We start from the raw sequence: 27,947 nt of genomic DNA, 5'->3' as shown, positions 1-27,947 counted from the left end.
GTCATGAATGATGGTGGACAATTAAACAACTCATTGGAGGAGAGGCTCCACAAATAGCCTCATTGTCAATGATGGAGGTGCCCAACACATCAGTGCAAAAGGTCAGGCGTTCGCAACAATCTTCAGCCATAAGTGCCGTGGAAATCTATTCAGGCCTTCTTCGGAGGTCCCAAGCATCACAGAAGCCAGTCTTCTACCAATTCAATTCACTCCTTGTGATATCAAGAAATGGCTGAAGACACTGTGTACTGCAAAGTGTTCCAGCAATACTAATGAAGACTTGTACTCCAGAACTTTCCACACCCCTAACCAAATTGTTCCAGTAAAGTTACAACACTGGCATCTAAACGATATTGTGAAAAATTGTCCGGGTTTGTTCTTTACACAAAAAGCAGGACAAACCCAATCTGGCCAATTATTTGCCCCTTCGGTCTACTCTGTCTTATCAGTAAAGTGATGGAAGGGGTCATCAACCGTGTTCTCAAGTAGCACGTACTTAGCAATAACTGCTCACTGAAACTCAGGCTGGAATTTTATCAGCACGCCCACCCCAATCCTGGGAACAGGTGACGCTCGGAGAATGGCAATCTGTGTGGGCGGACGTGTCAGTAAAATTCCACCCTCACTCAGTTTTGACCACTTTACAATTTTGGTTCAAACATGGATAAAAGAGCTGAATTCCAAAGGTGAGATGAGAGTGATTGCCCTTGACATCCAAGACAGCATTTGACCACTTCGGGCATCAAGGTGTCCTAACAAAACCGAAGCCAGTGAAAATTGGGGAAAACCCTCCGCTGTTTGGAGTCATTCCTGCCACAGTGAAAGATGGTTGTGGTGGTTGGAGGTTAATCTTCTCAGTTCCAGGATATCATTGTTGGAGTTCATCAGGGTAGTGTCCCAGGCTCAATCATGTGCAGTTGTTTCATCAATGACCTTCTAACATCATTAGATGAGAAGTGGATGTTCACTGATGATTGCACAGTGTTCAACACCATTTGTGATTTCTCAGATACCGAAGTAGCCCATGTCCAAATGCAGCAAGACGCAAACAATATCCCGGCTTGGGCTGAAAGATGGTAATAACATTTGTGCCACACAAGAGTCAGACAATGACCATTTCCAGCAAGAGAGAATCTGACATCGCCCCTTGACAGTCAATGTCATTATTACCATCACTGAAGCCCCCATTATCAGCATCCTGGGGATTACCATTGACCAGAAACTCAACTAGATTAGCCGTATAAATACTGCGACTACGAGAACAGGTCAAAAGCTAGGAATCCAGCAGCGAGTCACTCAACTCCTGCCTTTCCTAGAAAGAAGTAAGATTAGAAATAAAATATTTTCAGAATTGAATGTAACTGATTTATATCCCGATAGGGGATTGCCAATTCCACTACAATTTATGGACACAATTTTTGAAAAAGATGATTTGTTAGTGGCCTCCGAGGTTTGGCTATTATTTGATGAATTTAAGAAGATGGGCAATCAGCCAATGGAAGAATATGTCATGGATTTTGAGAGGTCATATAAAAGAGTTAGGAAATTTGACAGAGAAATTTCAGAGCCTGTACTTATTGGTGCCCATATTTCACACAAAGGTAGCCTTTTAGTTTTGACATGTATCCATTTTTTGTGGTGAGTGTTCATTTTGTGGCACCGACTCTCTTTTTGAACGAATGACTGTTGCTTTAAAAAAAAATTTGAGAAATCAATCATTTCCAGCTACCTTGGTGGACCAAGTTGAAAGTTCTGCAGTGGTTCAGAGAAGGGTGGATGATTACTGACTCTCAGAATCGCTGAGGGCCTAGTCACAGGTGCTTGTACAAAAAAAAATTGGTGAAGCTGTGATGGAATGATTCGTACTTTTAATAGATTTATTAATCAAAGCAAAACTCAAGATTGGGTGATAATCAACAGTGGATGACTCTCTGAGATACATTGGGAATAATTAATTGATGCTTCTGCTGTGACTCCAGTTATCACTATGTAAGGAATTGCACAAAAATCAGAAATCAAGTACTTGAAACAACTCATGACACCAAAAGAGAAAACACTGGAAAATCTCAGCAGGTCTAGCTGCATCTGTAAGGAGACAAAAGAGCTGACGTTTCAAGTCCAGATGACCCTTTCTCAAAGCGGCTTTGACAAAGGGCCATCTGGACTCGAAACATCAACTCTTTTCTCTCCTTACAGATGCTGCCTGACCTGCTGAGATTTTCCAGCGTTTTTTGGTTTCAGATTCCAGGATCCGCAGTAATTTACTTTTATCAGGAAACGAACAGTTCTGATGATGAATATGATGAGGATGAATGACAAGAGGATATTGTATTCATAACCAAAAACTTAAGTCAGTCCATGGATGTCGTGGTTGCCGATTCATTCAGTTGTGCAGCACTGAATAGTGGCTGTAGCTCAGCAGTGTGGAGTTGATTAATTTAACTATTATTTGTTAATCCTTGACTAAGCTGATAAAAAGAGAATTTGGGAATATGAAAGCACTGCTTGCTTTCGATTCGGGAATGGTAATGCATTAATATCTTTAAAAAAGAGAGTATGGTCCTTCTATGTAAAATTGCAGGAATGCATCATTTCATCAGCGCTGATAATGTTCAGATTTACGTACCATGATTGCTGAATAAGTCTTCAATGAAAAAGGTCAAAGATGTGGTTAAACATGGCAAATGACAAAGCATTCTCCTTTGGTAAAGCAGTGCACTTACATTATTGTATTCCGCTGAGGAAACTGGAGTGTCTCATCAAGAAGTTCAAGAAGTATTATTGACCTCTGCAGATGCATCTGGCTAACAAGAAGAAAATTATCTGGGAATTGCATAAGCAATTTACCTGTCCTTCATTACAGAATTAAAACTATTACAAAAGGATGCCAGAGTTGTGGATAAAGAATAAGAATCTCTTGCAGAACAGGCCATATCTCATCAATGTCATATGTGTGTTAAATATCAGAAGACATCACCATGCTCGGTTGCTTGTGTCCTATTAGCCTGGGAATTTCGTAAAAGTATTAGCCATGGATCTGAAGGTGTGGGACAAGGATCAGAGTTATCTTTTACGTTTTGCAGATATGGCAACCAGGTTCATCATACTGATGTGTTAAATAACAAGGACAGATGGGCAGTAGTGGATGAAGTAATGGAAAAATGGGCCAGCACTGGTCTTGGGTCACCAACAGAATTCTTAATAGATGGTAGACGTGAATTTGCAAATGATAAGTTTAGGGACATGAAAACTTAAATATTTCAGTCATGTGCATTGCTGCAGAAAGTCCATTTACAAGAGAAACCATGTCATCATTGATGAAAAATTGGCAGATCAGCCAAGTTAGAAATGGCACTGGCATGGGCAGGACATGAAAAACTCCCTTGCAGATGATTAGGGTACAGTTCAGATCAATTAGTAGATGGCGAGAATCAAAGGTTGCCTTTACAATATTTTATGGTAACTATTGGCTCGACTTTTTCCAGCCTTTTCTCTTAAATGCACTATCTTCTGGCAGAAAAGTGTTCATTAAAGCTGAAGCATTTGAAAACATTAGAATAGAATTACGACGTTGTATAGAACTGCCTGGGGGTGTTTCAGATCTGGTGACCTCGTTATTATAACAAGAAAGAGCCAAGGGAATGGAAGATCATAGAAACCCGAATCCGGTGCAGAAGGAGGCCATTGGGCCTATCAGCCTGCATCGACAACAGTCCCACCCAGGCATCTATGGGTTTACCCTGCTAATTCCCCTGAAACAAAGGGGCAATTTGGCATGGCCAGTCAACTTAACCTGCATATCTTTGGACTGTGGAGGAAACCCGAGCATCCGGAGGAAACCCACGCAGACAAGGGGAGAATGTGAAAACAGATAGTCACCCAAGGCTGGAATTGAACCCAGGGCCCTGGCATTGAGGCAGCAGTGCTACCACTGTACTGCCCTGGTACGAAGAAGTCCAGGAAAAATCAAGAGAAAACGTCTGATAATACAGCATGGGAACCAGACTGTAAAAACATGTTTTTCACGGGTAATAGCGATGCGTTATGAATTTTCAAACTCTGAGGATGCGGGAGAAGGTGATGATAATGATGTAAGTTGTACTTTACATGCCATTGTTTTACAATTTAGAGCCTGAGGGGCAGGATTTGCGAGCTCAAGAAATTCACATCCATATGTGTACTGATCATGAAGAACCTAAAACGCCCTCTCTTGTTAGCTAAAGTAGATTCCCACGTGCTGTACTGGCCAGAAGGATCAGACAACTGGAGGGAGGCCGTGATAGTGGATGGAGCTGGAAGTCTATATGCAAATATAAACATTGATTAAGTGTCTGAAGTAAGGGACATGATATGAGGGCCATGGATTGGCAGCAGGGAGTACAAGAGTTGAGAGTAAGAAAACAGCTCAAGTTTGAGTACAGATTTGGGAAATATGTTTAGGAGGAGGAAATGATCACGTACAGTAGAAAGGATCCTTGTGGAGAGAGAAAAAGTGACAGTTTTGAGTCTGTATGACTCTTTCTCTGAGCATAAGAGTAAACCAAGTCTGGAAGGGAGAGGCAATTTATACTGCATCAGAATTGGGTACTGATTATTTGGCAAATGGACTGATTTGTAAAGGCATTGCTGTGGAGAATGCACCAGGAAACAAATAGTTAATTGCCAAGCTTTTGGTATTCTTGGGTGTCTGTCCTGATGAAAAGTTTTGACAGCATATCTATTTTTTTCAGCAGTTTTCTGTATCTTTTTTTTCAGCAGTTTTCTGTATCTATTTGATCCAATAGACTATTTCAGGAGGCACTTAAGAGTTAGTGCTCTAGGTCTGGAAGCACATGTAGCCCAGACCAGGTATTGACGGCAGATTTCTTCCCCTGAAGAGTATTAGTAAAGGAGATAGATTTTTATAACAATCTGGTGGTTTTATGATTATCACGAATAAGACTAGCATTTTTATTCTAACTCTAATTTTTATAATTACACAAGCTCAACCTTCCCCCCCCATCCTCCTCCTGCCTAGCTTTACTTTCACTGAGCATTGACATTAGTTCTCTTATTAACAAATTCTGCTGTCTTACCTTTATGCCACTATCAGCATTTCTTTAGTCTATAATGCTATCTCGACCATCACCTTGTTTGTGTTATGCCAATCTCTCCTTCAAAGATTTGAAAATCTTGCCCCCATTTCTAGCAGATCTTATTTTTGCTGAAGGATAGGATGGAATGGGAGATGGGAAACGGGTGATTATGGGATTCCTCCATGAGGAAATTCAGAACTCAGCAGGGCCCCTTGAATGTTGAGGTTGTGTGCGCTGCTTCAGTTCATGTAAAAATATTATTTTTATGAACTGGGAATAAAGTGTTAATGGTTGATCAATGTTTAACTACAGCACCATATGGATGATCTTTTTAGCTGATGTAAAACTAATTTTATCATGTTTTCCCCTCCCTTTTGTGTAGTTTTACATACGTTATGTTTACATAGGATGTACGGCACAGAAAAAGATAATTCAGACCAATCACTCCATACTAGTGGCTATGATCCACTTGAGCCTCTTTACCTTCTTTCCTAATTTTTCATCGTAAACTTGTATTCCCTTCTCCCTCATATGCTTGCCTGGATTCTCCTTCAATGCATTTATTCTGTTCACTTTAACCACGCCTTGCAGCAGTAAGTTCAACATTTTTAACATTCTTTTGAATTCCCTATTAAATTTCTAGGTGACTGTCTTATATTGATAGTTCCTTGTTATGTTCTTCCACAAAAGTGGAATTTATCGAAATCCTTCAGAATTTTAAAGACCTTAATTTTATTTCTCATAAGCCTGCTCCCAGATAAAAGTTTTTCAATCCTTTTGCTAATGTATATAATGTGACATAATATGTATATACCACCCAAACATTTTTGGTATCCTCTTTGAAGACTTTCTTTGCATCCTCTCTAGTGCCTCCGCATCATTTTTTATAATTTGGTGACCAGAACTGCATTCGATACTCAAGTGTTGTCTAACTAATATTCACTACAGGTTCTGCATAACTTCTCTACTTCTTAGTTCTGTCTTTTTGTAAATAAAGACCAGTTTTTTGTTTTTCTGGCCTTGCTAACTTGTTGCACAATGTTCAATGATTGATGTATTTATGCTTTGGGATCCCTTTGATCCTCTACTCCAACTAGACTTGCACCTTCAAAGTGTAGGATAGTTGTGCTAGCGATATCTTTTTGAATTATAGACCTCCCAGCAGATCACCCATAACATTTTTCACAAAAGATCAGATGTCTTTCTATTTGCCCAAGTATAATCTCATGGAATGGCTTTTCCTTCTGCTGCTAAGTTAAAGTCTTCTGGCGTAAACACATCCTGGTGTTATTTGCAACCTTTTTGGTGAGAGAAGTTTGTTGATTGATGAGTGTTTATAAATTCCTGGCTCTAGTGTAAGGTAAAAGGCATGAAATTACCACCTTTCCCATTTTGTACTTTTTTTGACATTTCGCCATGCAACATCTGAGTGCACCAGACATCACAATTTTCATCAGATTGTCATGATCAATCGGTCAGGCTTTTAGATTTTCCTTAAAAACTGCAGAATGAAAAGTTTGTAAGAAATAAAGAAAATGGGAGGGAAGGAAATCTAAGCAAGTAATCAATGAGTTTCTATATTTAAAAAGCTATATATTTTTAAAAGGCTCACTAAATTGCATTATGCCCTGACCAGGCTGTAAACAGGAAGTGCAGGAATTACATATCACAATGTCCTCCACTGCTACTAACAGCAAAATTAGGAGATACCGCATTTCAGAGCCTTTGACAATCATTACATTTCAACAATTGGAAAAATATTTTCCTTGATAAAGATTTATATCACAAAAAATCAATTCATTTTGCCACATTAAAACCAGCTAACAACTTCAGATGAGCACACGTAAATCGGTCCCCTTCAATTACATAATTGATGTGACCAAAGATCAATTTTTGCTTGGTCATAGCAGATGATATAATTGTATTTTGTATGGCATGCTATTTTAAAATTTAAGAATGCTTTTCTTTTAATATGTGGATGGAAATATGTCCTCATAGGTCAAATGAATCATAAGTGTTTCAGTAACTTGGTGAAGATTCTTTTCCAAAATAATTTGTTATACCAGTTTTTGCCTGTAGCAACTTTGTTTTGAGTTTCCATTTTTATCCATGCTTTAAGATATGATTAATTATTTTGCATTGAATCCAAGGGCATTTACCTCCTATTCTGAATGTTTCAATCAGTTTAAAAGTTGGAACAATGCCAGGGACAATTTATTGGGACCTAACAAACCTAATTCATTTTATATTACAAAGGAGTGTCACATTACCATGGTAACAAGTTAAGTTGAATTTCTGAAACTATGCTGTACAGCAATCCTACAAGGATTAGCTGGTACACATTGACAAGTAATGTAAGTCAGTGGGTTCATTGTCTGTTGTAAAAGAGTATGAGAATTTGAATGCTCCGATAGTAATTAAAAATCTTTTAATTGTTCAGTTTTGAGGAATTGCACTAAGCCTAAGGTCGCACTGAAGACGATAACTTGCTTCCCAAAGAATATCTGGTTCCAAGATTGTTCTTAGATATTGCTAATTACGAAGAAAATCCATTTAATAAATTTAAAGTCAGTGCCACAACATAAGCCCTAGTTACTGGTATCTGTCCAATGGTTTGTGACTTATTTCAAGAAAGGCTGTAGTGACTGAGAGGATTAGCTTAGTTTTTAATCACTTTTGAATTCTTGATTTTTTTACAATTTAGAAAATGTTACTTAAGATGTATGGAAATGAAAGTATAAGAGCAGTTTAACATAATGAAAACCAAAGTTATGTTATGAAAGCATTGAAGTCAAATTTAAGACCATTTGAGTTTGGAGTGCAATTTTCAAAGAGGGCAAATAAAGTGCTTAGTCCAGACTGAAAATATCTAGACTAACCAGAAATCATAATAATTGTAATGCTTACTTGTTAAAACCTTTGAACTGACGTTTGGCTTCAAATATGTTCTTCAGTGTGGTATATTTTTATTCTAATCAGGAAATACTTTGAGTGCATTGAAAGATAAATTGGAAATATATTTTTAACACATGGTTAAAGATGATTTAAGAAGGCTGAATGCTAATATTTTGCTGTACAAGCTACAGATGTATTTGAACTGTTTGACAGCAGGGTAGCTAATGCTGGTGGTTAGGATATTTGATTTAGCTGAAAATGAGTAGTTTGCAGTTAATAAAATACCAGAAGCTTTTTACCACAGTACAAGAGGAATCCTTTAGTGTTGTGCCAAAAGATTATTTGATTGACTAGTTCAGCAACCTGTTTTGCATTCAGTCTTTGTGGCACATAAATGCTTAATAGTTAGCTATTGAGAACAGGTCTGCAGTTATAGATTGTAATTGTTAATGACAGTTGAATAGCACTTCATTCAGATTTGGTATACTGTGCAAAGTTCTGGACAGAGCTTAAAAGAATTTTAATGTGTGCAATTTTGAATTACCGTTTTTGTGTTTGATAGGTGAAATTAATTTTCATTCACTTTTGTATAAAACATCTTTGGAATACTTCCCAAACTTGGCAGATAATGGTTAGAGCTGCAGCTAGAGACTAATTACTTTCAGGGTCCACTCACTTGTACCTTTTTTGCTTGTTCTAAGCTTCTTGTTAAGGAATACATTCAGCATCCATGTTAAAATCCTAGCATTTATATTAAAACTAGTGCATCTTTTGCTCATTTCCCTTTCTCCGCACTTAATACTTGTCATGGATTTCAGTCCTGGAAATCCTACATGTGGATGTAAGGCCGTTTACTTTTAACTAGGTGTATACTTGCTTTTGAGTACCCCAAGCACTAGATGGCACTGTTGATCTTTCAAACTTAGTCTCTTAGGTGAGGGAAAGATGAGCAAGGGATTAGAAAAGTTACTGCTGATGAATGAAGGCTGCATTTTTGACACCTATAGAAAAAGGGGTCTGTAGTCATTGGCAGCTCTTGCCCGTCACATCACCCTTTTTGAAAGAGAGAGGAAAGGGACAGGTATAAGGAAAAAAGATGAGGTCTAAAGAGATACACATTGAAGAGTGACATAACAAGAAATAGTAAAATGGAAGCTGACAGATAAGAAAGAGACACCATTAGTTTTCAACTTAATGTATCCATGAATACAGGCAATCCGTTATTTATTTTGCTTGGGTATTAATTTTGATAGGGACAGTTGGTGTACTTAACCACTTAATTGTCAGATCTGCTGGAATCAGATGATGCTGCTGAACCTCAAAATTGGATTTCCACTCTCTCAGTTTGGTTATTTTAATTTGTACTTTCATTTGTGATTTTTTTCTTCTTTTACCAACTCTTGGTAAGGAGTTCCTTTGCTTAATACTTCCTCTGTGCTTTTTGTCAGTGGTGCCATGCATACCTGCTTCACAAGGAGCTGAGCCTACTGTCTGCTTTTCATAAGCAACCCTCCCCACCCAACATCTCCCCACCAATCTTCAATCATGCCTATATTTACTGGCTTGGCTGCTTAATAACTGGTGCCCAACGTTCAATTTCAGAAAGTCTGTACAGTGTGGCGCTTCTATCAGAAGACATTTGGGTCATGTTGGTGGTGCAAATAGGGACACTGAGAAGGAGGTAAAAGTTGGGTGGTTTGGGTGAGGGCAAAAGAAATTTTGAGCAAGACAATGAAGATATAAAGCTGAGGAGCAAGATTGGGAATGAGAGAAAGGCCAATTAATGAAAAAGTTTGGAATGGTTTCAGGATTATTGGTGAGGGGAAGGGAAAAACAATGTGTAAAGGGAGCAAGCAAAAACAAGGGGGAAAAGAAAAGGGAAGGGATGGGAGGAATGACTGGATGCAGTCAAGGGGTATGATGTAAAAACAAGGACCTGCAGAGAAGTGAGAGATAAACATAGGCAGTGCATGTTTGGAATGCAGGTGATGACATGGGCAGAGGGTACTTGACAAGATATGCAAGACGAAGTGATTAGAGGGCCAATACTTAATGTGGTTTTATGCTGGCTCCAGACACAGATCAGACTCCCCTCATTCCTCTGTTAAACCTATAACTCCAGAGTTTCTTGTAGCCATTTCTGGATCACTCTCCTAACCACTATCCAAACTAACCAGGAACCTATGGCTACACCTCCTTTCAACAAAAGAAAGTGGCAGATAATGGAAAAGCTTACAAGAAAGGACTGGCAAAATAACACAGCAGTGATAGTAGCACAAAAGACACAGGGACTAAAGGCTGCAAAGTGGCATTGAAAAACATAAAATAAAAATGAGAGGCAAACCTAACAACACATATGAAAACAACACATACAATAAGCAAAGTCACTGGAAGTTTGCTGATAATTAAAAGAGGGAAAGTAATAATGTATGGACTGCTATTTAAAAAAATTGTAGCCGCTTGTATGGTTTAAAAACAGGACACATTTTGAGGAATAGACCAGAATAATTGTTTCAGTTTAAAATTTGTTTGCTAGCTGAATTATATTCTGTAAATCAATGTTACCACAATCAGACGCATGTGTCAGTGATTTAATACAGAGTGATGTCATACACCAAGTGCAGAAGTATGAACCGCTGCCACTGGCTGCAGAGATGTGCAGGTTAGGTGGCTTGACCATGCTAAATTAACCCTTCATGTTCAAAGGTGTATAGTTGAGTGGATTAGCCATGCTAATTGCGTGGAGTTACTGGAATAGGGCAGAGTAAGCTGTTGTTCTGGAGGATTGAAGCCAAATAGCCGCCTCCTGCACTGTAGGGGTTCTATGGCTAGCTAACTGCAAAGAAGCCAAGTGTGTAAGTTTCTCCTACTTTCACCAAGACCCCCTGTAGTTCAGCCTTGCAGCTACACATGGCAACTAGGCATCTTATGGCACTAGGCTGAACTCCAAGGGATCTTGGAGGAACCATGGCTTTAGTGATGTGCTATGGTGAACCACTGGCATGTGGACATTCTCTGACATCCATCAACAAAGTTCCAGCTATGTGTGGGTCTGGCTCTGGGGTGTCAAAGGCAGTAGAGGGGAGGCCTATCAGTGGTTGGTAATCCATGGCTGATCTGATAGTAATCTCAAGTCTGCATCCCACCTACTCTCAATAACCAATCATTCCCTTGCTTAACATAGATCTAGTCACGTTTGCTTTAAAAATATTCAAGGAGCCTACATCAAATGTCTTTTCAGGAAGTGAGTTCTAAAGATTCTCAGTACCCTGAGAGAAAATAAAATTGCTTTATTTCCATTTTAATTGGGCAACCACTTGTCCCTGAACAGTGACCCCAAGTTCCAGACTCGCCCACAGGAGAAATCATCCTCTTCACGTTAACCTTGTCAAGACTGCTCAGGATCTGTATCTCAATCAAATTACCGCTTCCTCTTCTAAATTCCAACAGATACAAGCCTAGCCTGTCCAACCTTTCCTCATAAGACAATCCACCCATACCAGGTATTAATCTGGTCAACCTTCTCAGATCTGCTTCCTATACATTTATATCCTTTCTTAGATGATGGACCACAGTACTCAAAATGCAGTCTCACCAGTGCCCTGCACAACTGAAGCACAACCTCCCTACTTTAGTATTCAATTCTCCTCATGATAAATGATAATGTCCTGTGCTCTTTCCTAATTACTTGCTATACTTTGTGATTCATGCACTAAGACACCCACATCCCTCTGTGTTCTGGCATGCATCAGGGCTTGCACTCAACAGAGAATGTACGTAAGATGGTGTTAATCAGCTGTGAACTGGGCAAACTCAACATAAATGTTGCTATTCTCCAAGAGACCTGATTGGCTGACATTGTGAGGCTACTTGTATCTTTCACTGGGCATGGCAAAAGTCCACATGACAACCAAGAGCATGGTGTGGGCTTTGCTGCCAAGAACAGATTGACACAGGTAATTGGGTTGCTGTTGTGGCCTCTAAACACCTGGCTTTGCATCTACTTTTGCCACCTTTATCTGTGCTTATGCACCAATCTTCCACACCAGTGCCAAAGTAAAAGATCACTCCTGCTACACACATGGAACATCTATCACATGGAGATAAGTTAATTCTCCTGGGAATTTTAACGTGAGAACTGGATCAGATGGAGTTTCACTGTAAGCATGTCTTGGTCATTATGGCTTTGGCAAGATGAATGAAGATGGGCAGCGGTTACTAAGAACTTTGTACACAGTGTGGACTTTGTGTTACTAACACCTTCCAGGATAGACATCACCATATGGGGTGAAATTCTCCCAAAAAAATTCTAAGTACTGAATCTGTGAAAAAACTGGAGTATTCTCCAGAATCGGTTGCGTTCTTGGACACACACATCTCCATCAAAGACGGTCACCTCAGCACTTCACTGTACCGCAAGCCTATGGATAACCTCATGATGGTCCAGCTCTTCAGCTTCCACCCTAAACACTTTAAAGAAACCGTACCCTACGGACAAGCCCTCCGTATACACAGGATCTGCTCAGATGAGGAGGATTGCAACAGACATATACAGACACTGAAAGAGCCCTCAGAAGAACAGGATATGCCACTCGACTCATTGATTGACAGTTCCGATGCGCCACAGCGAAAAACCACACCGATCTCCTCAGAAGACAGACATGGGATACAGCGGACAGTACTTCCCTGGAGTGGAGAAGCCACAACATCTTATCCGGAGCCTTCAACATGTCATCAATGAAGACAAAAATCTTGCCAAGGCCATCCCCACACCCTCACTACTCGACTTCAAACAACCATGCAATCTCAAAGAGTCCATCGTACGCAGCAAACGACCCAGCCTTCAGGAGAACAGTGACCATGACACTACACAACCCTGCCACAGCAATCTCTTCAAGACGTGTCGGATCATCAACACAGGTGCCATCATCTCATGTAAGAACACCATCCACCAGGTACATGATACATACTGTTGCAACTCAGCCAACGTTGTCTACCTGAAACACTGCAGGAAAGGATATCCCGAGGCATGGTACATTGGTGAGACTGTGCAGATGCCATGACAACAGATGAATAGACACCACTTGACCATCACCAGACAGGAGTGTTCCCTTCCTATTGGGGAACACTTCAGCAGTCAAGGTTGGGTGGGGGAGAAAGGGGGACAGTGGTAAGTGGGGTTTAGAAAAGAGGATGGAAAATTCAATCAGTGGAAGAAATGAAAATAAATTGATATAAATAAAAAAAGGGGTGAAGGTGGAGGAGCAAGTTTACAGTATGAAGTTGTTGAACTTGGTGTTAAGTCTGCAGGGCTGTAATTGGAAGATGTGTTGTTCCTCCAGTTTCTGTTGGGCTTCACTGGAACATTGCAGCAGGCCAAGGACGGGCATGTGGACATAACAGCAGGTTGGTGTGTTGAAATGGCAAGTGACAGAAGTCTCGGCCCTGATTGCGGACAGATTGAAGATGATCTGAAAAGTAGTCACCCAATCTGCGTTTAGTCTCTCCAATTCTTTACTTGAGAAAGGATATACAGGCACTGGAGTTGGTGCAGAGGAGATTTATTAGGTTGATTCTGGAGTTGAAAAGGTTGGCTTATGAGGGGAGACTGAATAGACTGGGACTATACTTGGAATTTAGATGAATGATGGGGGATCTTATAGAAACATATAAAATTATGAAGGGAATAAATAAGATAGAAGCAGGGTGGTTGTTTCCACTGGCAGGTGAAACCAGAACTAGGGGGTATAACCTCAAAATAAGGGGGAGCAGATTTAGGACTGAGTTGAGGAGGAACTTCTCCACCCAAAGGGTTGTGAATCTGTGGAATTCCCTGCCCAGTGAAGCAGTTGACGCTGCCTCGTTGAATGTCTTTAAGGCAAAGGTAGATAGATTTTTGAACTGTGAAGGAATTAAGGGTTACGTTGAATCGACTGGTAAATGGAGCTGAGTCCATGGAATGATCAGCCATGATCTTATTGAATGGCAGAGCAGGTTCGAAGGGCCAAGTGGCCTACTCCCCCACCTAGTTCTTATGTTCTTAATGTAGAGTAGACCATACTGGGAGCAGTGAGTGCAATAAACTAGATTGAACAAAGTGCATGTGAAGTGCTGTTTCAGTTGAAAAGAGTGTTTAGGCCCTTGGATGGTGAAGAGGTAAGGGGCAGATGTTACATCTTCTGCAATTGAGTAGGGAGGTGCCATGCACCAGTCGTCATTGTATTAATAAAAGATTTGTGGGATGCGGCGGAGCAGAACTCAAACAAGGAATGTTCCACCTACCCCATTAAGGGACAGGCAAAACCAGGAACTATACAGGTATCAATAACCACACCTTTTATTTGGAGAAGGTGAGGCAAGTTAAAGGAAAAATTGTTCAATGAGATGACAAGTTCAGCCAGATGGAGGAGAGTTGTGGTGGATGGGGATTGTTCGGACCTCTTCAAGGAAGAAGCAGAGAGCTCTTAGACCATCCTATTGGGAAATGGAGGTATAGCGGGATTGGGCATCCATGGGAAAGAGGAGTGTCCTGGGAACTGGAAGTTATTGCCATGATGTAGGACATCAGAGGAATTGTGGATGTATGTGTAGGTTAGAGGGATTAGCGGGTAAATGTGTAGGGATATGTGGATAGGGTCTGGGTGGAATTGTGGTCGGTGCAGACTCGATGGGCCGAAGGGCCTGCTTCTGCATTGTAGTGTTCTATGTTGGAAGAGACTGGACAAAAGGAGAGAAGATGTAGTCAAGATAGGAAGACATGGGTTCAGTTGGGCAGGAACTGACTGACACAATGAGTTTACCAGGGCAGTTCTGTACATGGATTTTGGGAAGAAAATAGATGGGAGACTATGGCGTTGGAAGCTGTGGAGGCAAGATCTCCAGAGGAGATGAAATCAGTGACAGTCCTGGAAATAGTGGCTTAATGCTCAGTGGTGGAATTACGGTCCAGGGGAAGGTAGTGCGGTCTGAGAGTTGACGCTCAACCTCTGCGAGGTAGAGATCAGGAAGCCAGACAACAATCACCCCAACTTTGTTGGTAGGTTTGATGACAAAGCCAGGGTTGGATCTGAGAGAGCAGAGTGCAGCAAGTTCAGAAGGTGGCAGACTAGTGAGTGAAAGGAGCAGAAAAATTGAGATGTCTGATGTCATACCAAAAGTTCTCAATGATCAAGAGCGGATAAGCGGCCAAAGAGAGGGGTACAAGTGAAGACACCATACTGGAGGCAGCTGAAAGGCTTTATTAAATGGAGTGAGGACTTCTGCTTAAGAAAGTGAGCACAGAGACAGAGGCAGTGAAAGAATAGTTCAGCATCGTGTTGAGCCCAAATATCATTGAAGTGGGGGGCGTTAGACTATGAAACTGTGTATTTCGCTGAGAACAGCAAGTTCAGCTGCAGAGAGGGGAAGGTCAGGATATATTGAATCCATGGCAAGGGCTGTCATTAGAATGACTGGAGTCTGATGGACAGAAAGGGATGAAGGGTCTTCGATGGGCATTGGTATAGATGAGTTGTTGGAGCTTGTGCTCCTTAACACTTGAAAGGAAGAAATTAAGTTTCTTATTAGAACGCCGCATGAGACGAAGAATAAATAAAACTGGGGACAAGGATAGCTTTGAGATGGGATGAATCAGTGCTGTTGGAGAGAGATATTGAGAGTGTACGTATGGCAGTGCATCAGTCTACCAGATGCTAGAGAAAATCATTAATCTCCCAATCTTGGTCATATATGGCCCTTTCATGATTATGGTCCCTTCATGATAACACGCATGGCACCATTCAGTCCCTGACTGCTTTTAGATCAAGAATGGGTGAAACAGGACAGTGTGTTAGTCTCTATTCTGTTTCATATTCTTTTTCCTGTCCTATTGACACATGCTTACCCTGTCGACATGGAAGGAATGTACTGGCCATGATCAGGTGGAAGATTCCTCAACCTATGAAAACTGAAAGCCAAGGCAAAAGTGCGGCATATCCTGATCAGAGAGTGTCTGTTGTACCAGTTGCCCAAACAAAAGACCAGTTCCAAAGACTCATGGATCATCTGACCCATTCTTGTGTCGTGCTGTTCCTCACCATTAGTGTCCAGAAAACTGTAATTATGGGACAGGGTATTTTGTCTCCAGCTGTAATCAGACTCAACAATACACCACTTGAAGCAGTCAGTAAGTTCTGCCACCTTGGACCTAAGGTGATAGGTAAACTGTCTCTTGACAAAGAGTTCAGCACGTGAATTGGAAAACCCAACTTTGGCCAACTAACAAAATGGCCATGGGAAAACAGTAAACTTGAGTTACAGTTCCAAGATGCTTAGCGATAAAGCCTATGTCCTTAGAACATTGCTATATGACGGTGAAGCCTGGACAACTTACACATCCAAAAAAAAGGCACAAAAACTTGCATTTCCAGTGTCTATAATGGATCCTTGGCATCACATAGAAAGACAGTTATCAATGCAGCAGTCAATGAAGCAATCCTTTCTCAGGCGAACATGCCAGGCAAACAAACATAGTACAAAGATGGCTTTACTAGCTTAGGCATGTGCACAAGATAGAAGGTGGCTACATCCTAAGAATATGCTTTGCAGCAAGATACCAATCAAGGATCTATCAAAAGATTTATGTAAGTCTTTAACACCAATCACAAGAGGAATACCCTAGCTGATAACCTTACAATTGGTGACACCAGCTTTGGGCAGGACTTGCCACTATCAAAGCTTGTGCTTAGTGCTGATGTCTAAGATCAGTGAAGATCACACTGCACCATCGGCAATGGACAACTTTCTGTGTAGCATTTGTAGCAAACGTTGCCCTTCCAGAATTAGCTTGTTCAGCCATTCAAAGAAGTTCTTCGGATCTCATCTTGACCTCACGAAATTCTGAGGCTGCGTTCTCATCATCTCTTGCAGATGGAAGGATGCCAGTTGACACTGCTGGAAGTTTGGGCTGCTGTCGATTTCAGTAATATTGAATTTTGTCTATGATGAAGTTAGACAAGTACATTTGTTTTGTAACATTCCCCCCACCCTCCAGTCGAGTAAAACAACTACCAGGCTATTACTAAAATACAAAAATTTGAGACAGATAGTAAAGGCATGTTGAATGTGGCAGGTTACTGTGTGCATATCAGTGTTTTCTTGTCTCTAAAACCTTCTAAGTTGTAAAAACAGTTCCATTTAGTTGTTGAAAAGCAGAATGTCCACAAATGGGGGGAAAAGCTAAGCTCATTCATCTGCTTGATGTTTTATTCAAAAGTTTATGAATTACTGCTCTTCAATGAATGGTGTTCTGTGTTGCTTGCCTTAGCAGATCTCTGTGTATATTATCATTTTAAATAAAGTTGAAATTATTGAGCTGAAAGGTGGAACGGTTTTGTACTTTGAACCACTTAAAAGAAAGAAAAACATGCATTTATATACCTGAATGTCAGACTTTTGGGAATGTACTAATGTTTTGTTTTGCTGGGGCAGAAGTTCAACCTTCAGAGCTAAGAAGTTTTGTTAATTTAATAATGTTACCAATTCAGTCAGTCTCAATGGTTTGTTCAATATTTCTGTCACAATAAGAAAAGAAATCTCGGCTGATCCACGGTGATTAGTTTTTTAAAGTTAAAAATCATCATTGGGCTGTTGAACAACTGAATGTTCGGCACCCTGATACAAAATGCCCAATTGACATTGTGTTTCTGTACCATTTAAAGGCAAAATGCTTTTAAAAGAATGCCTTAAACAGAGATGTTTTGGTATGTTGATGGAGAGGGCAGTATGCATTTGAGTTCTCTTTTCAACCAAAGTTTCTTCACTTGTGTTAACTTAAGTTGTGTAATTGAAAGCTACACAATTACTTTTTTAAGAATCACTTTGCAAGAATACTACATGGTCTGATTATTTTAAATTGTTTTAACTAAAGTATTTTTCATCTGACTTTCTCTCCCTGTCATTTATGGACTGGTATACTTGCATAATTTCTGCTCCCTTGCATCACAAGGTAAGGAAAGATTACACAATTTTCAACAGGAAACAAAGCTAATCTAGGTGTGTTAGTGTTTTCTTGGCTCAAAAACTATAAGTTATAAAAAAAAAATTCTGTTTAGTTGACGAAAAGCAGAATGCCTACAAATTAGGGAAAAGCTAAATTCATTCATCCGCTTGATGTTTTATTCAATAACTTTATGAATCATTGCTCTTCAATGAATGATGTTCTGCATCACTTTCCTTAGCAGATCTCTGTGTATGTCATTATTTTAAATAAAGTTGCAATTATTAAGCTGAAAAGTGGAATAAGTTTGTACTCTGAACCACTTAAAGAAAGAGTTGCATTTGTATAGTATTTTTCATGATCACTGGATGTTTCAAAGTGCTTCACAGATAATTAAACATTTTTGAAGTGTGGTTAGTGTTATGATGTAGGAAACATGGCAGCTGATACGCACACAGTAAACTGCCACAAACAGTGATGTGATAAGGACCAGATCATCTGTTGTTGTGATATTGATAGACGAATCAGTATTGATCAGAACATCTGGATTCATTCCCTACTCTTCTTTGAAATAATATTGTGGGATCTTTTACATCCACCTGAGTATTCAGATGGAACCTTGGTTTAATTCATTGAGCTTTCTGGTGTTTATCCTTCATTGTACCTATTGTTATTATTATAAGATTAAGATTTTATGTACAGTATTTTGCTTGAAATGACAAGAGTTTTGCCATTTTGTTGCCACTTTATTTCCCTCTTAAAAGCTGTGACATTTGCTTCCTTCAGCCCCATGTATGCCAGTAATTCTTCAGTGCCTAATCAAAATGACTATTCTTGTCTTTGAACCTAGCCATTGGATATTGGGTTACTCACTTGCAGTGGGCATAATAGCTCAGCGCATTTGCAACTGTATCCATATATGTTGACTTCACAGTTTGCTAGACTGGTGACCAATCTGGTGCAGGATCTCTGGATTTTTGCTTCACTTCTGCCTAATCCAGGAACACTGCAGCTGATTGACGAGGCCCAATTACTGTGCTGGCTGAGACCTGCTAACTTGACAAAGATCACAAATCCTTGTGTCTGTATAGTATTATGCTGTAACATTCATATCATAGAATCATAGAACCATACAGTGCAGAAAGAGGCCCTTCGGCCCATCGAATCTGCACCAACCACAATCCCATCCAGGCCTTACCCCCATATCCCGAAATATTTTACCCGCTAATCCCTCTAACCTAAGCATCTCAGGACACTAAGGGGCAATCTTAGCATGGCCAATCAACCTAACCCGCACATCTTTGGACTGTGGGAGGAAACCGGAGCACCCGGAGGAAACCCAGCAGACACGAGGAGAATGTGCAAACTCCACACAGACAGTGACCCGAGCCGATAATTGAACCCAGGTCCCTGGAGCTGTGAAGCAGCAGTGCTAACCACTGTGCTACCGTGCCACCCTGAACTACTGCACTACCATGCCACCCGCCGTAACATTGAGTTGTGTTTTTCCTCACAAGGCTATTGGAAAAGCCTTTTGTTCCACTGTACTTGTGTTTTATTTTTACAAGATGGGGCGTTAATCAGGAGGGGTTGAAATGAGAAGGGGCTGATTGGAGAGTGAATGGAGGCAGCAAACAGAGAGAGCTGGTTGAGGCTAGGATCAGTGGGGGGTTAAGATTTGATGTCCTGAGTGTGGGGGAGTGGAGTAGTGGCCCAGAACAGCCTGCAGTTTGAATGTGGAACTACTACTTTCCCTCTTGCTTCTTCATTAAATAAAACATATTTTAAATATTTGAATAACTTATTTTTCCCGTGGTGGCCTACAATGGTGTCATTTAAGTGCCAATGGTGAGGATGTATAGCGATCCGGTTTTCCTAAACATAGCCAGCCTGTCATCAGCTGCATTTAGAATGACCTAGTCTAATACAAGGCCTCTTATTTGCATATGCAAATGACATGTATATTTCAGGTGTGGGTTTTGGATGTCTACTTGCTTGCTCATGCCAGTTAATATCTCCGATTCATAATCAACTTGTGCTTCCTGTCCTGTCCACTATGTACTATAGGGTTAAGTACTCCTTTAGCACCCATAAAATGGCTGTGTCTAATTTCCTGGCCATGGCTTTTGCCTAGCTATCCTACCTTTGACCACTAGATGGTCCTGCACAATTATAAAATCATTTTTTACCAGGATTGCAAACTCTGGTTAAAGATAGTCTTTGAGCTTTGATCACATGACACCTTAAAAGATTATGGCATTTACTTTAAGAAGGTTAGATCTCATGTAGTTCAGCACCTTTGCATGTGGTTTTTCATCAGCAGCTGCTGGTTCTGGTTACCACAAGCTGGCAAAGGGAATCCGGGTGTGGGTAAGAAGAGGGATTTGCAGAAGGAACTCTGGGCAGGAGGAACTTTGATTCCACTAGTAATAGTAAGATTAGCAACTAACTGAAATTGTTCCAATAAAAAACAGTGATACTGGTAACATTTAGCATTTCCAACTGCTCTAACATGTCCAAGAATTGAGGATTAACCTGGATGCAGATTTGAGCCACCTAAGAGAAAAATCATTGGGCTGTACAATTGTATTTATTTACATTTGCTTTGAATACGTAAGTCAGTTGCAAAGAAATTGGAGATGAAGAGGACAGTTTATTTAACTGGTCTAAACCTTTGGAAGTGGGGGCTAATATGATGAAATTTCTTGGGATATATCCATCCAGGAGTGACAGTCTTAGTGGTGCACATATTCTACTCTTAACCATCAGGAATACAATAACTTACTGATATATTACTGCCAGTTGCATATGGACCATCAGTAATAAGTCCTGTAACTATAACCTTCTCTAGTCCGACAACCCTTGGGGAAGTCTACATTCCTCCAACTTTGGTCTCCTTTGTATCCCTAATTTCCTGTGCCTCCAGTTTTCAGTTGCCTTGGCTCTAAACTCTAGAATTCCTTCACTAAATCTCTCTAATCCTCGACTTCTTTCTCCTCCTTTAAGATGATCTTAAATACTATCTCATTGTCCAAGCTTTTAGTCACCTGAGCTAAGAATTTCTTATGCGGCTTGGTGGCAAATGTTGACTAACAATGCTGCTATAAGGCACCTTGGGAAACTTTACTACCTAAGGTGCAATATAAATGCAAGCTGTTATTAATATTCTCATTCGAAATATGGCATGCACCACGCAATGCGCAATCAGGCACCTGAGTCAGTGCAATTTTTAATAGTCCCCATTTCTCATGCCATCTCTTTGGACTCCATTTTGGACTCCAATCCTGTATGAAGATGGCAATTCTGAACTGGAAGATAATCTTGCTTCGGTTTTACATCCACCAACACTTCCAAACCATCCTCTGGGCTTGAATTCAGTAAAGGGAGTTAGAAAATGTGAGGTTGACACTTGATGCCTGGTGACTGCTGCTTCCTGTCCTGTAAACCAATTTCCCTGATCTTTTTATATTCCTCAGTTTTAAGTACTTTAACCAATTCCCTTTTAAATTGTTTTCTAGTCCCTGTCTCAGAGGCTGCTTGTGATAAAGTATCCCTTGATTTAAAAACCTGCTGAGCTAAAGTCTTTGTTTTCTCTTGATCCTTTTAGTGAGAATCCTCTGGTTCCATCCCCCATTCTTCCAGCAGCGGAAACAATCTTCCACTGTTCAACCACAGTAAGGTTGCCAAATTTCACTCACCCCTTTACTGGCTGCTTCTCTCTCACCACTGCTCCTACTCACCACGTTGCTTCTGCTGCTCCTGGCTCTGCAGGAAATACCATCGGCTTTCATTGGCCCTTTTTCATTGGCATAGTTTCGTTATGTTTAGCACACAGAGCACTGAGTAGCCACATTTGCAAATTGTGCTGACATGCCAGGTCAGAATAACACTTACCTTGTGAACCTGTGGATCTTTCAATTCTTTGGTGTCTTTGATGTGCTTTTACCAGTGTAAGTTGGCTTGTGAGGATAGACTGTCTTCAATAGCTACTCCAACTCAGAAGTCCAAATACTATTGTTTCTTAGAATGAACTTAAGATGTTGCGACTAAAAATCTCCTAAGATCAGAATATTTAACTTTTATAACAATTAGTCTTTCATAGTTTTAATGTCATCTCACCTTTTTTTGGTTGCAAAGTTAGGTTACTATGCCTAAGTTACTTATCAGTTATGCAAAATAAGGTCAGCAGGCTCAAGTCAATGGAGCAGTTACTTTCGTTGAATTTAAGATGGTTGTAATTAGAATATGATATCTAGATCTATGAAAAATGATTTCCTATGATTCAAAATACATTTTTCTCTTATAAATTGTTCCTGTTATAACATGTTGCTGATGGTTTGAAAAAGAGCATGAATCCTAAGTACCTTCAACAAAGAATATTCTCTCTGTCTTAAAGCAGTGCCTAGTCGTCGGCTGAGAACTTGTGGAGCAAAACGATCCTTAAATTAGCTACTGACTGACTTGAGAATTGTATTTGCGAGACAAACAAAACTGGAGAGCACTTGTTTCAGTGTAGAATCATAGAATCCCTACAGTGTAGAAAGAGGTCATTTGACCCATCGAGTCTACATCGACAACAATCCACCCAGGCCCTATCCCTGTAACCCCATGTATTTTACCTGCTAATCTCCCTGACACTAGGGGGCAATTTAGCATGGCCACTGCACCCAACCCACACATCTTTGGACTGTGGGAGGAAACTGGAGCAGCCAGAGGAAACCCCTGCAGACATGGGGAGAGTGTGCAAACTCCACACAGTGACTCAAGCTGGGAATCAAACCCGGGTCCCTGGAACTGTGAGGCAGCAGTGCTAACCACTGTGCCACTGTACCACCCAACCACTATGATTTTATAGGTTTGAGATGTGAACAACATGCTGCAAAGAATTTTGTGCTCCTGCTGATAACATCAGAATGATTAGATTCACTAAATTAGAGTGGATGATTTTGTAATATTTATTTTGATAAGCATCAACATCCAAGGTAACTGAACATGATTGAGGCTGGGTACACTAGTCAAAAAGAGTCATAAATGATGGTAGAAAATTACATTATTAGTTTCATCTGTTTGCACCCAACAATGATCCAAAGTCGTATCTGCGTTCTATTTTTCCTATTCTAGTTGTGCCAAATAAATAATAGGAAACTAGTGATTCAGTTGAATTGAAAGGATTCATACCTGAAAGAGTAATCTTGCCTTTTCTGCACAGCAAAAATACAGATTTTATAATGCAAATATTTTGGTGAGTGAAATGCTTTTAATAGATCTTTTGATTTTGGTTTGGAACTTCAAGTATATATCAAGGTCATTTTGGTACTGTCATTTTAGAAACTGGCAGTTATTTCCCAGCAAAGCAAAGTTATGGGTAGGTAATTTTATCACTCATTGAGCCATAACTTCCATCATTCTGCATCATACTCTAGCCATCCAGCCAGCTGAACTAACATGGGAAATATAATAGAATGTATTCCAGGTGCTATTGCATTCTAAGAATTCTGATGTTTGCTGTTAGCTTATCTAGCAAATGAAATCAATTGTATTACAGTCTTATTGTAACACTCCTTAGACACCCATTGTGCTCCATATGAATAGGATATTCATATAATGGAGGGCCCAGGCTGCCATTGCCAAGGTACTAATGCACGCAGCCTGACCCTGTGGAGGGCCCCAATTGCCCTTTCTTTGCTCCAGCATGTTAGGCCGCTAGCTCCCCGCAAGTGGGGAGCTATAGTAATCCCGGGAGTTGGGGGGGGGGGGGGGTGGGGGTGAGTCCAGGGGCCCGGAGATTTCAGTCCCAGGCCCACTGATGCCATTGAAATCATATTTAAATGAAGCATTATGTGGCTGTGCACCGATTTTTCAGTGCAGAGCTGAGGGTGCTGGAAATTCGGCACTAGGAGATGCGCTTGGCCAGACATCCAGCGTGGATCACCCTAATCCAGCACCACTTCATGCTCCATGGTGCCACTGTCACTCTGATGGGTGGCACCTCCATAATATTCAAAGTCTTGGGCCCAAAATTGTTGGGCTGCTAAGAGTGTCTGTATACTCCATTGAACATAGATCCAGATGCACAATGGCAGAAGTCTGAGACTGAATGGTAATATTCAGAGAAGTCATTACCTCTGTCTAACCTTCCACTGAAAAACATTTGAGGCACAGAGAGGCCTCTGTCTGTACTGCAAGAGAAACCAAAACAGTCGTCAATACTATAAAATCCCTACTGTGCAGAAGGGGGCAATTCAGCCAATCAAGCTGCACCGACAACAATCGCACCCTGGCCCTATCCCAGTAACCCATGTTATTTCCTTACTAATCTCCCTGGTGCTAAGAGGCAATTCAACATGGCCAAGCCAGCTAACCATATCTTTGGAGTGTGGGAGGAAACCTATGTGCAAACTCCACACAGACAGTCCACCAGAGGCTAGGAATGAACCTGGGCCCCTGGCGCTCTGAGGCAGCAGTGCTAACCACTATACCACCAGTTGATGGAGATGGGGAAGATGCTTAATCATGGGTTGGTCTAGCATTGCTGCCATGATGGTGCCCACTACTTCTACAGTGGAAAGGATGGACTGCAACTCTTGCCATGGTGGAACCAGACTCTTTCCAGGCTTCTAGTCAGAGACTGAAGGCTTGCAAGAGGACCAGAGCACCAAGCATTGTCATCAGCTTTTTCGTGATGCTTGTCTCAGAGTCCTCCTGCAGAACTGGAATATGATATCGTTCTTCTGGGAGTTTGCACAGAAACTGATCTATTTCTGTAGCCTTGCTACAGATATTTCGTTCGCCATGACTCATCACATGCACATCCTGATACTAAATTGACCTGTAAGGCACATGGAGTGCCAGTATCTTAGCAGGTGGCTGCAAGGTCAAGTGACAGCCCTTCTCCAGTAGAGGTCTGCTCTTTCTCTTGTCATTTCTTTGAAGCTGCAGTGCCTGACCAGATAGTAAATCTTGAGTGTTTTAAAGCATAAGGGAAGACTGAAGCCCATAGTCACTCTATCTGCAATTTTTATTTCATGACACCTTTCAGGTTGAGGGCAATGAATGAATGAATGAAGAAGGTGCCTATGGTAGCAACTTAGAGTCACTGGCCCTGTGATATTAACATCCATAATCCTAAGCGCCATCTCCTCTGTGGTGTTGAATTAATGATGCCATGCTAGTTCTTCACATCTCCACTGGTTCTTTAAGCCCTGTCCTTGTGGACCACTTTTACCTACAACAGGGAAGACAGAATGTCAGTTACTGTGTGTCATTGTTGTTGGGTGAAGTGCCTGACATGGGCAGTTTTGTGTATTGTTGCCCTTCAAACAAATTTATGGCCTATTAAAATATTCATTTGCCCTTGATGTCTTGTGCTAAATTAATTTTTATTGGAAAAATAAGATCTTCCCAAGATGTGTAATTTGTGATCTAAGACAAACGATTTGATGGCTGACTATGTGAATTTTTTGATACATTCAATTTTTGAAAAGTATTTGGCAGTACTCCCCATAATTGCAACATATATTTAGCTTTCACTTTGTTGAAATCAAAACTGTTAGACTTTAGAAAATTTACAAGATTGCTGCTCCAGGAAATTAGTAACTTAATAATTTGAATTAGTAAATTGGTAGCCTACAATTGTCACTAATGGAAATTGCAATGATCAGAAAAATAGTGTTTCATTTTATATTACTTTATTCCATTTAGGATGACAGGTAGAGAATTCTTTACTCGTTTTCCTACACTTTACCCCTTCCTCCTAGAACAACTGGAGTCAGTGGCAAACACAATGCACAGGTAAGAAACTAAAGTATGTTTAAAGTTGACAACTTGCGGAAAAATAGCTTTGAATTGTTTTTGCGTCCAAAACAAGCTGATCAAAATCCACTTTGTTTCCATCATTGACCACAGATTTTAGAATACAGGAGGTGATCCCATTCTTTCTGTGATGAATTTCAGCTGGAACATTGCAATACCAACTCCACTGCCTGCTCTCTCTTTCTAACCATGTAGCTGTTATTGTTGCTGGGCGCTTATCTTTTTTTTCTTAAAGTATGTCATTTCCCCGCTTAATATTCCAATAGCCTTATGTAAAAAGAAATATCTCCCTCTCCTCAGGAACAATTTTAAATTTATGAGCACCTCATCACTGATTTCCCAATGTTTAGGTCCAGTAAGTGGGTGGCACAGTGTCACAGTGGTTAGCACTGACAGCTCCAGGGGCCAGACAGGCTTGGGGTACTGTCTGTGTGGAAGTTGCATGTTCTCCCCTTGTCTGTGTGGGTTTCTTTCGGGTGCTGCAGTTTCTTTCCACAGTCCAAAGATGTGTGGGTTGGGTGCATTTGCCATGCTAAATTGCCCTTTAGTGTCCCAAGTTAGAGGTATTAGCAGGGTGGGAATATGTGGGATTACGGGGATAGGCCTAGTTGGGATTGTTGTCAGTGCAGACTCAGTGGGCCAAATGGCCTCCTTCTGTACTGTAGGGCTTCTATTTTTCTATGTTTCTTCATAACTATAGTTACTGTTCTGATATTTGGCTTTATTGTTGTCATATTGTACATGTACCTTCTGTGTTTTAACTTAATTGAAACCACTTACATCACTGCTCTTTTTATTTCTTTCCCTCTCTCCCCCTCCTAAATTGTTAAAATTGTAGTGAGGTTCATTATTGGTACTCTTCTGCAATAGGATTTTCTTGACCTGCCATTTTAAAAAAGGAACCAAGATATGGATTGCATTCAACCAAATATTAATGTGCTTGGTTGCGCTTCCATTTCTGTTTGTGGCAGGCTGCTATCCTCCTGTATAAGTTTAAAAACTTTTGAAAAATATTTTAGCTCATGAAGAATATCTGGTGAAATTAGACATTTCGCTTATAAAACAGCAATACTTTGCATTTGCATCGCACCTTTTTATATAGAAGGAAATCATAAGATGCATCACAGAGGTATAGTTAGAAAAAATAATGCGGAGCCAAAGAGTCCAGTGGTGTAAATGCACCCACATTATTAGCAGGGGTAACCCCGCAAATTGGTCGAAGTATAGAGAGGTTTAGTCAAATAATTCCAGAGTATAAAACTTGGATAGCTGAAGGCATGGCTGTTGTGGCGGCACAAAGAAATGTGAAATTAGCTAGGGTAAAAGGAATGGTGAGGTCAATAGGGATAGGGATCGTTATGGAACATCCAGGTGTTACAGAGATCGGATGGGGCTTTAAATGCCATCAGTGAGCCCCTCCCTGCCAACCTAAGAAATCCACTCACCTCCATAGCCCCTATGCCAATTTATTAAATACATGCCAATTGATGCCCTCCCACCTTCCCAACCTTTGCCCTTACACCCTCCATGCCAACTTGCTCAGTTTCCACCATGGGCAGACTTCAGATGCTATGATAAGATGAAACAAAATAAAGATCAAAGTATCTATTAAAAACTTTATTATATAAAAATAACACACAAATTCATGGAAGCACACGCACTGTCTTTGAATCCCCCAAGTAGATCAAAGACAGCTAATCCTTTAACAACTTCTTGGATATGTCGATCGAATTATGAACTTATAGCCCTTTTCCCACACTGTGATCATAAGCGGCTTTGGAAGCAGTTAAGCAATAATAGTGCTCTGTTGATAGCATTTCGGATTATGTCAATGGACGTCTATTGAAACCTTTAGAACAATTGTTTTATTACTCTCTTAGACTCAGGCAAGTATGTTTTTCATGTTTTGTAGGCTAGGGGACTTGAATAACTGACAGTTCTACATACCTTACGCGCCCTTCAAGAACATTTGTGTTTCAACCATAAAGTCATGTAATACATACTAAGGATTGAGGCTGGTTCTGGAACAAAAATCAGATTTGCATGTCCTCTGCACCGAGCATAAATGTGCTTCACACCCCTCCCACTTTCCCTGACTGCCAGAAATGGGATCTGCTGGAAATGGGAGTGATCTGTTCCAGGTCCCAGCCACCATTTTTAAAGGCCACGATGTGTCTGTGATGTCACAG

The 27,947-nt window shown here is 40.6% G+C and overlaps 1 protein-coding gene across 5 annotated transcripts in view; it reads left to right on the top strand.

Moving 5' to 3' along the window:
* The window catches only part of thada (THADA armadillo repeat containing), a 425,051-nt gene that overhangs the window by 177,477 nt on the left and 219,627 nt on the right, over nt 1-27,947 (top strand). For all 5 annotated transcript variants that reach the window (XM_080200616.1, XM_080200615.1, XM_080200617.1 and 2 more), the window contains exon 26: nt 25,648-25,737. In XM_080200616.1, coding sequence (XP_080056742.1) covers nt 25,648-25,737 — 90 coding nt within the window. The remainder of the gene's footprint in view (nt 1-25,647; nt 25,738-27,947) is intronic.

Source organism: Carcharhinus amblyrhynchos, chromosome 12, assembly GCF_965287045.1.
Source record: "Carcharhinus amblyrhynchos chromosome 12, sCarAmb.v2.hapA, whole genome shotgun sequence".
Taxonomy (NCBI): Eukaryota; Metazoa; Chordata; class Chondrichthyes; order Carcharhiniformes; family Carcharhinidae; genus Carcharhinus; species Carcharhinus amblyrhynchos.
Note: the sequence above shows the minus strand (reverse complement) of the source record. Positions and strands in the feature narration are given on the sequence as shown.